This window comes from Candidozyma pseudohaemuli (genome assembly GCF_003013735.1).
Source record: "Candidozyma pseudohaemuli strain B12108 chromosome Unknown scaffold00023, whole genome shotgun sequence".
NCBI lineage: Eukaryota > Fungi > Ascomycota > Pichiomycetes > Serinales > Metschnikowiaceae > Candidozyma > Candidozyma pseudohaemuli.
The window spans coordinates 1,233-13,799 of record NW_020194457.1 but is presented as its reverse complement, the minus strand read 5'-3'; the positions used below and the strand labels follow the sequence as shown (position 1 = coordinate 13,799).

Sequence of the window (12,567 nt, the reverse complement as noted above, 5' to 3'; positions counted from 1 at the left end):
TCCTGCCGCTGATATCGATCCATCGATACCAAACCGCCTTATCGCACTTTAAGCCGCCATGCAGCAAAATCGGCTATCTCAAAGCTGGGGATCCGTAATGAGACAGGATTGCCTGAGATGTAATTGGACGCCTCGATTCTACGTAAATGGGAGCAAAGGTACTAGATTCTTTCTGGATTTACGAATTACGAGGTTCAGCTAGCCGGCCGTTTGTCCTAAACGACGTTGCAGAAAGCATGGTTTTCCTCCCTTTTCGTGACATCGTCCTTATCGCCATTGTATTTTTTGATAACGATGGTTTCCTCGCCAGCGCCCTCGGGATGGTACCACTCTAGGTACTCGAGCTTTTCGTTGTACTTGAAGTCTCCAGAAGTGGCATAGATGTCGTTGTAAGACAAACCGGGAAAATGCCACTTGGGAACGAAAATGACCGTGGGAGCTTCCGATAAGCCTGTTTGGCCCGTGACGTCAATGGTGAGCGAATACTTGGATGTCTGGATGTCGAATTCAACAGCTTTTGGTGTGCCTTTATGGGTTACCAAGAAAGGTCTGAAAACAGCACTAGGAGCACGAACGCCGTCATTTGACGGGTAGCAGTTCGTCATGCGTTCCTTAAAATCGCCCTTACCGAGGCTCTTTCCTTGATCTTCAGGCGACCAAAAAGCGAAATCCTCGTTGTTCCAGTGGTCACCGTATTCGTGGCTATTGATGGCACAATATGACCAGTAAGTGTGGTGCAAGCCCAGCTGCTCTAGACCATTGGCAATCGTGTCCAAAGCGCTGGTTTGTAAAGTGTATTTGTAGTCCCCATAAGCCTTTTTCTTGTTCATATCGAAGGGAATCCCCGTTTCCGTCATGATGGCTGGAATGTTGCCTAGTCTCTCCTTGCCATCTTCAACTATGAATTCAAGCTGTTTTGCAATGCAATTCCTGATGGCCTTTTCACCCACCACAACGCCCAAGGCTGGGTGGGCATACTGGCCTCGGCTTATACCCAAGGAATCAGCATTGAAGTGCTCATTCCAGTTTTTCAACATGAGCGTCATGACGTCGTACCAGTGTGGAGCATAGACGGTTTTCTCGTCGATAACGCCTCTTTTGTCGTTGCTGAGATCAGGCGGAGGACAGAACATGGGGGGCTGGATGAGCATAAGGAAGTCCTTGTTGAGATCCCTGACCAGCTGTTTGTTGGAAAGGTAGAAGTCAATAAAGAAGTTTGCGAGAGCGAACTCCACATCGACCTTTTTTGGCGGGGGTTTGTTGCCGAGATAGGAGGAGATTTTGGAAGGATCGCTAAAGTAAAAAGGCTGAAGCAAGCGGCACTGAGTTTCCACGAAATTGAGTCTTTCCTCTAAGGAGAGCCTGTAAACATCTTTCAAATCCACAGACCTTGACCACTCCCAGATCTTCAAGGCAGAGAAAATGCACTCACCAGGGGTCCATCCTGAACGTTTCCAGCCGTAGTGAGAGTCATACCTTGCACTCTCTTCAGCACTAAGCCAGACTGTTTTGCCTTTAGGATCAACAACTTCGCTTCCCTGTTTGACAGGGCCAGAGAGGGTGACAATGTACTTTTCCACCTCGACAGGAAGACCCATTCCGAGGATCACACTCTGGAAAAAAGTAGGGGTGGTACCTAATCGAATGGTCTGGTCTTTGGGAATCAGACCCAAGTCTGGGGTACCAAGAAGGCCCATGTGAGGCTCGTTTATGGACTCAAAACCCAAGAGGGTTCCGTCTTCCACCAATTCTGGAAGTGCATCAACTACCCTTTTCGACAAGTAGGTCAAGGCATCCTGGTGGTGACCCTGGAGGTAGGTCTGGATATCAACACCGTTAATTTGGAGATGCGGAAAGTACGTTTTGCCAGCGAAAAACATGGTGAACATGGTCTGGTTGGCCAATCTGTGGTAATTGGTGGTCCAGAACATCCTGGGGTAGCATTCTGAGTCAGTGGGATTAGTGAACCTGGCGTCATTATGGCAGATAGCGGCTTCGGTGGCTGAAAAATTCGTAGGTTGAAGACCGGCAGCGTAGAAAGTCCATAAAGGTGCACCAGAGCCTCCAGAATACCGGGACCAGACGTCCTGGTGGCTCTCCAAAAAGACATAGATGCCTCCGACTTTGTGGACGATTTTCAACATCTCAATTGTGTAATCCACAAAGTCCTCGTCGTACTTCCCAGGACCCTCGTGCTCAATGGCCTCCCAAGTAAGCACGTAACGAACGGTGTTGTAGCCCCAGCTCTTTATCCTTCTCCAGTGCTCTTCAGCCTCGTCTAACGGGAATGGCCTACCCACAAAGCTCACCTTATCTCCTTCGAAAAAGACATTACTAGCATCCAGCGAGTTTCCACCGTAAGAGGGCAGAAAGGGCTCCGCAGGAAGCTTCATGCTGTTATCGACATTGATGCCCTTGAGCGTTCTTTTCCGTCCCAGCGAGTCCACAAAGTGTCCATCGACGATTTTCAACTTTTCACATGGCAAGATCGAAGAGGTTGGGTTTTCGACAGCAGGAATGGGTTTGCTAGCATCAAATCTATCCCTAAAAGGCTTAACGCCGGTTTGCGAAAAGTCAGGGCCTGGGGCATAGAAGCTAAGTGTTTTTTGTAAGATATCCTGAGAGCTCATGATACGTGATTTAGGAGAGTGTGACCTGCCATGCTATATAGTGAGGCAGATGCTACGCAATAATTCCGATGGTATCAGCACACCAGTTTGACTAAAAAATCTGTAGTAGGATGTGCGGAACGATCACGGAAGTGCACAGTCCAAGATAGGCTGCATCTCGGAATCCGGGGTGCGCTTAAAGATCGAGGTGTCGGCTAATTGGGAATAAAGCCGCCTTGGCAGAGGTGCAGCAGCATGACATGGAAATTAAAGAAATACCGCGCCAACCAGCATTGTAATTGGAAAGAGGAGCAAGGGCTTCTGGCAAAAACAAGGGGAAATTCAGTTTAGGCTGATTCATGGTATTTCTGTGAATGCGCACATTTCAGCCGTACTTTGCATTTATGCACTGATATCGTAAAAGAGGGATCTGCGCATTAAAATAAGCGAGAACTGCAGCGATCCTTCGCCAGAACAAATGAGGAAAAAAAACTCGGTTTTACAATAGAAGCGGCTTAAACAATCGTAGACGGTAAATTTACGGTTTTTTTGCGCGACGGTTTAGTCTCGAAGGTGGGAGGGGAGCATCGGATGTATACTATCGAGTATCACAACCTTCCCTTGTGCAGATTCCGTAGACTGTCAACTTTGTATGATTTGAGTAACATAACCATGCAGGTATAATTCCAAAAGGGCTAAGTCATATATAAAGCTTCTAAATCACTTCAGCTTTTTTGAGAGCTACGGATCAAGGAGATAGCGTATTTCTGAATCCTTCTTTCGCGCAGGGTGACCTTTCAAAAAAGTAATTATGCGTGCAAAAGCTCATTGCAGTTTGAGAAGGAACAATAAAGATATCTTCCCCCCACCTCTGTAAAGGCTTCCATGCGCCCAACAGCCCAGATTAAGCACCGCAAGCTTACGATGAGGCTCAAGTCATTCCACATCCCCGCCACATTTCTCCGCGTTGGGTTCCTTACGGAAATAACTCCGAAAGTGTCAACCATAGAATGAGGTGCTCCAGTGCTTGCCGAGACATTTAGCCGTTTGTGGTGATACTGGCGCTTCTTTGAACACATCTTTTACGTGTGCCAAGCGCTAGCGGCCTGATCTTGAAAGTGATAAAAGATGATGCCTTTGCGGCTATTTCGACCCACTTCGCCATGTTTAAACTAAGACCAACACCCATAGAGGATATCGTGGGTAAAGAAATTGCCAAGGTGCTTCCGGACCATGGAAAGCCTTGGTACAGAGTCAAACACTTACTTTTGCTCAATACGCTTTTGATTATACCGCTTCTCTCAGCTGCAACAACCGGTTTTGATGGGTCCTTGATGAATGGGCTCCAGTCTATGGAAGAGTGGAGAGAAGAGTTTAATCATCCTCGAGGAACGATGTTGGGATTCATCAATGCCGCCATGAGTATTGGAGGTGTTGCTGTTCTCCCTTTTGGAGGTTATCTCTCAGACAACTTTGGAAGAAGAATCACCTTAGCCATTGGTTTAGCGGGAATCATCGTTGCAACAATTATTCAGTCCACCAGTAATAATCTTGGTCAGCTTATTCCATCAAGGTTTATTGTGGGTATGGCCGGTTTGCTAGCAGCTCAACCAGCTCCGTTGCTTGTGGCTGAATTGTCCTACCCCACTTTCAGAGGAAAAATTACATGTTTGTACTGGGCGTTTTACTACATTGGCGCCGTTTTGGCAGCTTGGCTGTGTTTTGGATGCACTGGTAGAGGGGACTCCTGGGCTTGGCGTATTCCAACCATTCTTCAAGGTGCATTTCCTGCTATTCAGCTTGCTTTATTGTTTTTGGTTCCTGAAAGTCCCAGATGGCTTATATCCAAGGGAAAAGTCGAGAAGGCGAGACAAATATTGGTAAAGTACCATGCTGGTGGCGATGAGCAAAGTGAGCTTGTTGAGGTGGAGATGCTCGAGATTTCTACTGCGTTGGAGATGGAGAAAAATGCCAATCAGACATCCTGGAAAGCCTTTATTGCCACACCGGGTAATAGAAAGCGTACGTTCATTGCCTTCACGTTAGGTATTTTCTCCCAATGGAGTGGTACTCCTGTTGTGTCATACTACTTTACATTGGTGCTCGATACCATTGGTATCACATCGTCATACATGCAAACGTTGATCAACGGATTCTTGCAGGTGTTCAATTTTGTGTTTGCAACCTTGGCGGCCTTGTTGGTTGACTTCTTTGGAAGAAGGTTCTTGTTCTTGTGGTCCGGTATTGGAATGCTTATATCGTATATCATCTGGACAATTTGTTCAGCGATTTTCGAACAGACGCAATCGATCGCAGCAGGAAGAACAGTCGTCGGATTTATCTTCATCTTTTTCTTCCATTACGATATTGCTTACACTCCATTGCTTTTGGGTTACACTACGGAAATCTTTCCCTATTCGATGCGTTCAAAGGGTGTCACTCTTGTCCTTGTCGTTGTGAATGCTTCATTGATTATATCTGCATTCTGTAACTCTATTGCCATGGACAATATCGGCTGGCGCTACTATATCGTCTTTTGCGTTATCCTTGTGTTTGTCGTGCTCAATACCTACTTTTTCTACCCTGAAACAAAGGGATACTCGTTGGAAGAAATTGCAGTATTGTTCGACGGAGAAAAGCCCTCTGACATTGAAACTCTGTTGTCTAAGGATAACGATGGCAAGATGGAAAGTGACGAGATGGATGAGGTGCTGTCGGTTAAACAGAAGATTAATGTTGAGCATTTGGAATCGGTCAGCCGTTCCTCTTGATTATGATGAGCTTTGCCTGGAGCAAGCAAGTGAAATGATTTATAACGAAATATACTTCTTTTATTGGAGAGCATGTAAGACGGTCACAGGAGCATAGCTACACCCAAAAGACTCAACAATGCCTTAAAAATGAGTCAATAATATCAAGCGGTATGATTCAAAAAAGAGGGTTGTTTAGATGTCGCTTCTCTCATAAAGGCACCATTGTGCTCATGTAGCACAACAAATCAGGCCAGCCAGATTCCCCACCTCCTGGCCTTATTCCTGACATAATTCCGATATGCATCTTTCCATCAGTATTAGTAGTTGTTTGTCAGCACAATTGCCGACACAATGAGCTCCTTTGGGTTCTGTTCGTATTTTACGAGATGCACCTTCAACATGCATCTAGAAGTGCAAGGCATATCAAAAGAGACCCTGTCTGCTCAAAAACAACCAACAAAAAATGCAGTTGAAGTCGACGCCTATCGAGGATATTGTAGGCGAGGCTATCGCTCAAGTACTTCCTGACCATGGAAAGCCCTGGTACAGAGTAAAGCACATGCTTTTGCTCAATGTAATCTTACTAGTGCCACTTCTTTCAGCTGCTACTAATGGTTACGATGGCTCCTTGATGAATGGGCTTCAATCCATGGAGGAATGGAGAGAGGAATTTGATTATCCAAGAGGAACAATGTTGGGATTTGTGAATGCTGCTCAAAGCATTGGTGGTGTCATTGTACTTCCATTTGGAGGCTATCTTTCTGACACCCTCGGCAGAAAATGGACACTTACAATTGGGCTCTTGGGTATTGTTGTTGCAACGATCATTCAAGCAACAGGCAATGCGCTAGGACAGCTTATAGCATCTCGGTTTATAGTTGGAATTGCAGGTTTATTGGCAGCTCAACCGGCTCCTTTGCTTATTGCTGAATTGGCGTTTCCTACATTCAGAGGAAAAATAACCTGTTTATACTGGGCCTTTTTCTATGTCGGGGCTATTTTGGCTTCGTGGTCCTGCTATGGTTGCACAGGTAGAGGTGACTCCTGGGCTTGGCGTATACCCACTGTGCTTCAAGGAGCGTTTCCTATTATACAGCTTTCCTTTTTATACTTTGTTCCCGAGAGCCCAAGATGGCTTGTTTCAAAAGGAAGAGTTGAGGAAGCGGAAAAGATTTTGGTCAAGCATCATGCCGGTGGGGATTACGAAAGTCCACTAGTTAAGACAGAACTTCTCGAGATCTCGACTGCATTGGAGATGGAAAAGACAGCCAACCAAAGCACATGGAAGGCACTTATTTCGACCCCAGGTAACCGTAAGCGTACGTTTATTGCGATAACTATGGGAGTGTTTTCCCAGTGGAGTGGAACAACTGTGGTGTCTTACTACTTTACTTTGGTTCTTGACACCATTGGAATCACATCCTCTTCGATGCAGACTTTGATCAACGGTTTTTTGCAGATCTTCAATTTTTTCTTCGCCACGGTGGCTGCTTTGATGGTCGATTTCTTTGGAAGAAGATTCTTGCTTTTGTGGTCAGGCATTGGGATGCTCATTTCGTACATTGTGTGGACCATATGTTCCGCCATTTTTGAACAAACAGGATCTGTTGCTGCTGGAAGAACGGTTGTTGGGTTTATCTTCATTTTCTTTTTTCATTACGACATCGCCTATACTCCGTTGGTGTTGGGCTACCCGACAGAGATTTTCCCATTCTCGATGCGTTCGAAAGGTGTCACACTAACAATGGCAATGGCTTCAGCTTCATTGGTGATTACGTCATTCTGCAATTCCATTGCCATGGATAACATTGGCTGGCGGTACTACATTGTATTCTGTGTTATACTTGTTTTTGTCGTGCTTAACACCTACTTCTTTTACCCCGAGACTAAAGGCTACTCTTTGGAGGAGATCGCAGTGTTGTTTGATGGAAAAGAGGCAATTGACATTGAGAAGTTTGATAGTGAAGGAGAGGAAGATGGGGGTCTGATTGACAGAAAGAAAATCCATATCGAGCGCATAGAAAGCGTAAGCCGCAGCTTCTAAGCCTGTAAGTCTCTGATATATACTAGCTAACGCAAAAAGTTACCTGCAAACTCGTAAAAGCTAGGATTTACTAGTACGCTTCTCCTTCTCGAGCAATTGATAAACATCATAATTATGTATCTGATTCCCCAAAGTATAAAGCAGTAAGTGGTCATAACCATGACCGGTCGACCGAATTGTGTCAGGAGGCCAAAGAAAGTCTTGACCAAAAGACCCTGCATCAAATCGCGCATGACAATGCGGGGCAGAAAAGTCCGAGATTGCATTTAGAAAGTTGGGGTTGATTCTTGCTCTTGATATCGGCGGAATCTTGACAAAGCCGACTTGGCAGCGTGGAAATTAGGATATTTCAAGTAAACAGCTTAACTGTACGAGTGTTTTAACCGAGGCTAACGGCTTCTGTGAACCAGATCGATTTGCTCTGTTTCGTTAACTTCGATTTTGAAACAAGCTTTTTACTACACTTCCTGCTTTTCCACACTGATCTCAAAGCTGTGATCGGAATAAGCGAGCACCGTACCATGCGGCTTACCGGGTCGAAAATAGGTCTCGGAAAAAGGTAAAAGAAATTTTGAGAACATAAGTTGCGCGAGTTTGCATTAGTCAAATAAGCGTTTCCGAGAAAAGACGTAAAGGGAAAAATGTAATCCTGCTAATTTTCCGTCGCTTTCCTCATTTGTGTTTATTCCGCTTAACCGTACATGACACTGTACACTTCGTGATGGCTTATAATTATATAGTGATGTCAAGCAGCATTTTGTGGGGTTATTTTATCCAACATATTCCAAATAAACCAAACATTTCTGGCTAAACCTAACCAGGGTCGTCTTCCGGATCACCCAACATCCGAAACCGAGCGTATATTGGCCATTGTTGCAGAAAAACCTCGCACATGAAGCTATTGTTACCCTCGATAATTGTTCTTTGGAAAAAAGTTTGAAAATGGATTCACTCGCGGCGCATTCTGAAATATGTGCAAGGCGTCACATTAAGCCCCGATTGACTAACGGAATCGCTTACCTTAATGTAGCTCCCCTCTACGGCACACCGAATCATGTCAAAGCTGCATTATGTTCGTAACAGGTTCTGATAATACTTTAGGCGACGCCAAGATCTTTTCGTTTCCAATTCCGACGCTAGAGAATTATCTAAATTCTTAGGTCAGATCTTAAAAGAACCAGCAATCCCCGTTTCCAATTAATTATCATGAAGCTACCATTCAAGTTTAAGCCGACACCCATAGAAGATATCGTTGGCGAGGCAATTGCGCAAGTACTCCCAGACCACGGGAAACCGTGGTATAAGGTAAAGCACTTGCTTGCTCTAAATACGCTTTTGATTGTGCCACTTCTCTCCGCCGCGAGTTTTGGCTACGATGGCTCCTTAATGAACGGTCTTCAATCTATGGAGGAGTGGCGACTGGAATTTGGCTATCCTAGAGGAACGATGTTAGGTTTCGTTAATGCTGCTATGAGTATCGGAGGTATCGTGGCTCTTCCGTTTAGCGGCTATCTTTCAGATAATCTAGGAAGAAGATTGACTTTGGCTATTGGCTTGATTGGTATAATTGCAGGCACAATTATCCAAGCTACTAGTATCAACATTGCCCAACTTATTGCTTCTCGCTTTGTTGTCGGTATCGCAGGATTATTCACAACTCAACCGGCTCCATTGCTTGTGGCCGAGTTGTCGTTCCCAACATTTAGAGGTAAAATGACCTGCTTATACTGGGCCTTCTACTTTGTGGGTGCCATAGTTGCATCTTGGCTGTGTTTCGGATGCACTGGAAGAGGTGATGCATGGGCTTGGCGTATCCCAACTATTCTTCAGGCAGCATTTCCAATAGTGCAGCTTACCTTCTTATTTCTCGTTCCTGAAAGTCCAAGATGGCTTGTGTCAAAAGGCAGGGTAAACGAGGCGAGAAAAACATTGGTCAAGTTTCACGCTGGTGGAGAGAATGATAGTCCTCTTGTTGAAACCGAGCTTCTTGAGATATCCAATGCTTTAGAAATGGAGAAAAGCGCTAATCAAACATCCTGGAAGGCATTTGTAGCTACTCCAGGAAACAGAAAGCGTACCTATATTGCAATCACTTTGGGGCTTTCATCGCAATGGTGTGGAACTCCGGTTGTGTCCTTTTATTTGACTTTAGTCTTGAACACCATTGGAATCACATCATCTTACATGCAAACATTGATTAATGGATTTTTACAGGTGTTCAACTTTTTCTTTTCCACATTGGCTGCTCTACTGGTGGACTTTTTCGGAAGAAGATTTTTATTTCTATGGTCAGGCATTGGTATGCTTATTTCCTTCATCATTTGGACAATTTGCTCCGCTATTTTTGAACAGTCAGGTTCCGTGGCTGCTGGAAGAACAGTTGTTGGTTTCATATTTATCTTCTTCTTCCATTATGACATGGCATATACTCCGTTGCTTTTGGGATATCCGACGGAGATTTTTCCATACTCAATGCGTTCAAAAGGTGTCTCGCTTGTTCTAGTTACAACTTTTGTGTCTTTATTTATCTTAGCCTTCTGCAATTCCATTGCCATGGACAATATTGGCTGGAGATACTACATTGTGTTTTGCGTCAACCTTGTCTTTATTGTGCTCAATGCTTACTTCTTCTTTCCAGAAACCAAAGGCTACTCTTTGGAGGAGATTGCGGTTTTGTTTGATGGACTGGAAGTCACAGACTTGGAGGCTCTGATGTCCAAGGAGCATATTGGTATGATTGACGTTGATGAATTAGAGGAGCAACTGACGGATAAACGAAATGTCCTGTTTGAACACTTGGAAAGAACGAGCCGCTCCTCGTGAGCACCAACAGTTACTGTGTATGTCAATTCGATGACTTCGCTGGTTTTTCATCAAGGGTTTTTTTTTGTACCCTTGAATTAAACGAGTGAAGTCACCGAATATTTCCAGGCTCTTTGTGCTGTAAAGGTTTCTCGTCTAGCTATAGAATTTGGAGTGCTGATTAGAAGAAATAGATGCTCGTTGCGATAGTTTAAGGTATCGCTCAAAATCCAATTGTAAAAGGCTTAGTGTTGTGCACCATGCACAGGTGTGGTTTTATTAAGCTCTTCTTTATGAATATAATACTTGAAATACATTCACATAACTGAAGTATCAATGCAGTGGAAGAAATACCCATACAGTTAAAAAAGGCAGTTCTAGGTAAATCCTCGAAGGCACAAAATAAATCAACACTTTGAAGAAGAGGAATTATTGTTACCAATACAAAAGGGAAGTACAGAAAGGTGACGTTCCAATTTCCTTGGATGGAAGAAAGGCACCGAGAGATTAACGCATTCGTCATTGAACTTTTTGGCGTTCAACGCAAGCCGTATTTCTTCATTTAATATGGCCAGAATTCCACATCCAATTGCATTTTCATTAATCCTTTTTGTTACAATGGAGAAGGCAAAAGATTTAGAATCGCAAATCCCCGTGCCAGAAGTGCAAGAAGCTCCAAAAGAGCGCAACGTTATCCATGTCATTTTGGCAAACATCAAGAAAGTCCTTGATATAGTATTTGGAAGAAAACTCACCAAACGTCATGTTCCTCTTTTGATTTATGTGGTTTGGTTTTTTTGCTACAGTACATATATTTTCATGGCTTTCTTTGGGACACACGTCTTCTACATAGAATTGAAGTACAGCTCCTCACTAACGGCGACAATGAAAAGAGATGTAATTGCCATGGAGCGTGTCATGGAGAATTCAACAGAAAGACTCTCCAGCTATCTACCCGATGAGTGGCCTCATGGAACTTACACTGTGGGTTACTCTGAAATTTGCAGGAAAAACAATGACTCCAAGGAGGTATGTTTCAAGGGAAACAAAGTGGAGGAGCTTATACTACAAGACATTGGTATACAAATTGCTGAAAATCAGAGTATGGAAAATGCCACTCAGTTTGGTAAACGTTTCATGACATTGTACCGTGCCTTACAAGATGATTCGGTGAGGGAGTTGGATAGAAGGACTACCTGTAACCATCTAATTTGCAACTACAAGGGCCTAACAACGGAAGATGTCGCACAATTTCCTAACACAAACACGCCAGATTATCTGTATATTAAATTGATATGGGCGAATTTGGTGCTCGCTACATTAGCGTTCATTATGATAATTATTGAATTGCGATTTTATGTCCCTGGTTTGAAGTGGGTGATTTATGTCTGCAGCCTAATTCAGATGTCTATATCATTATTTACAGTTGGGAGTTTTGGTAGTACAGTGGTACTGCTTAAAACGTACTTCACGGTTCAATATTATCCGTTTAACATCACCATTTATTCGTGTCATATTGCTATGGCGTTAATGTTGGCAATATCTTGTGCCATTGGCACTTGTTTAAAGGCTTAAGGAAACAAATTTCTCAAGCCACGAATTGCAACATATGATATAGAAAGATGACACAGGATGTTAGATTACAAGGTTCAGACATCGATTCATCACGATATTTCATATTTCCATAAAGGCTTCAATACTTCTGCACGACTTCGCTCATTTACGCCCATGTTAGGGGATGCAGTTTTAGTTGGAATAAAAGCTAAAGTGGTAACATCAAACTGGCCTCAAATAATCATGCAATATCTTTTTTAATTGTGTAGTAGCATATGCCTTGGGAGCCACAACCTACCCAATCAGAATCACCTGTCGTCCACGGTGACGTATCTACAGTGTTAATTATGAATTAAGGACTTCTGAAGAATTATTAAATTGGAGTTTCCCGCCTACAGTTCCGAGTTCCTTATTGTGCATGTTGGGCTACAAGCTTGAGTGACCTCTTCAGCGTTAGTAAATTTCTCTCCAGAGCTCACAACTTTACTCTTAACTTACATCGAGTATTTTTCCCTACAGCTCATAAACTGACTACTTATTTTAATTGGAGATGAGATATTTAAAAGAACATTTTCAATTTCGCTGGACGGGTGTTTCTACGATCTTGCAAAAATCGCACCTACCAAACAAAATGATCAGGCATATCAGATTTTTTGTAAATCCATGAATTCATAGAAAGAAAAGCGAACGGAATTTTTATTTTTGGAAAGAAATGACTCTTTGGTGCAAACAAAAAAAAAAAAAAAAAAAAAAGACAGTTTCGGAATCTTGTGTGTATAACTCGTTGCATTCGAAAAAGAGGTGT

The 12,567-nt window shown here is 43.5% G+C and overlaps 3 protein-coding genes across 3 annotated transcripts; 2 read left to right on the top strand and 1 right to left on the bottom strand.

Moving 5' to 3' along the window:
• Window positions 1–215: 215 nt before the first annotated feature.
• C7M61_005181 (uncharacterized protein) lies at window positions 216–2,630 on the bottom strand (the record flags this gene model as incomplete). Its single annotated transcript, XM_024860490.1, has 1 exon — window positions 216–2,630. The coding sequence occupies one exon, from the start codon at window positions 2,628–2,630 to the stop codon at window positions 216–218; it is 2,415 nt and encodes an 804-aa protein (XP_024711298.1).
• A 1,142-nt stretch (window positions 2,631–3,772) lies between these two features.
• Window positions 3,773–7,406, top strand: C7M61_005180 (uncharacterized protein; the record flags this gene model as incomplete). Its single annotated transcript, XM_024860489.1, has 2 exons — window positions 3,773–5,362; window positions 5,832–7,406. 2 exons carry the CDS (start codon window positions 3,773–3,775, stop codon window positions 7,404–7,406), a joined length of 3,165 nt encoding a protein of 1,054 aa, XP_024711297.1.
• A 1,206-nt stretch (window positions 7,407–8,612) lies between these two features.
• Window positions 8,613–10,229, top strand: C7M61_005179 (uncharacterized protein; the record flags this gene model as incomplete). The annotated part of the gene is made up of 1 exon (XM_024860488.1): window positions 8,613–10,229. One exon carries the CDS (start codon window positions 8,613–8,615, stop codon window positions 10,227–10,229), a length of 1,617 nt encoding a protein of 538 aa, XP_024711296.1.
• Between the last annotated feature and the right edge of the window lie 2,338 nt (window positions 10,230–12,567).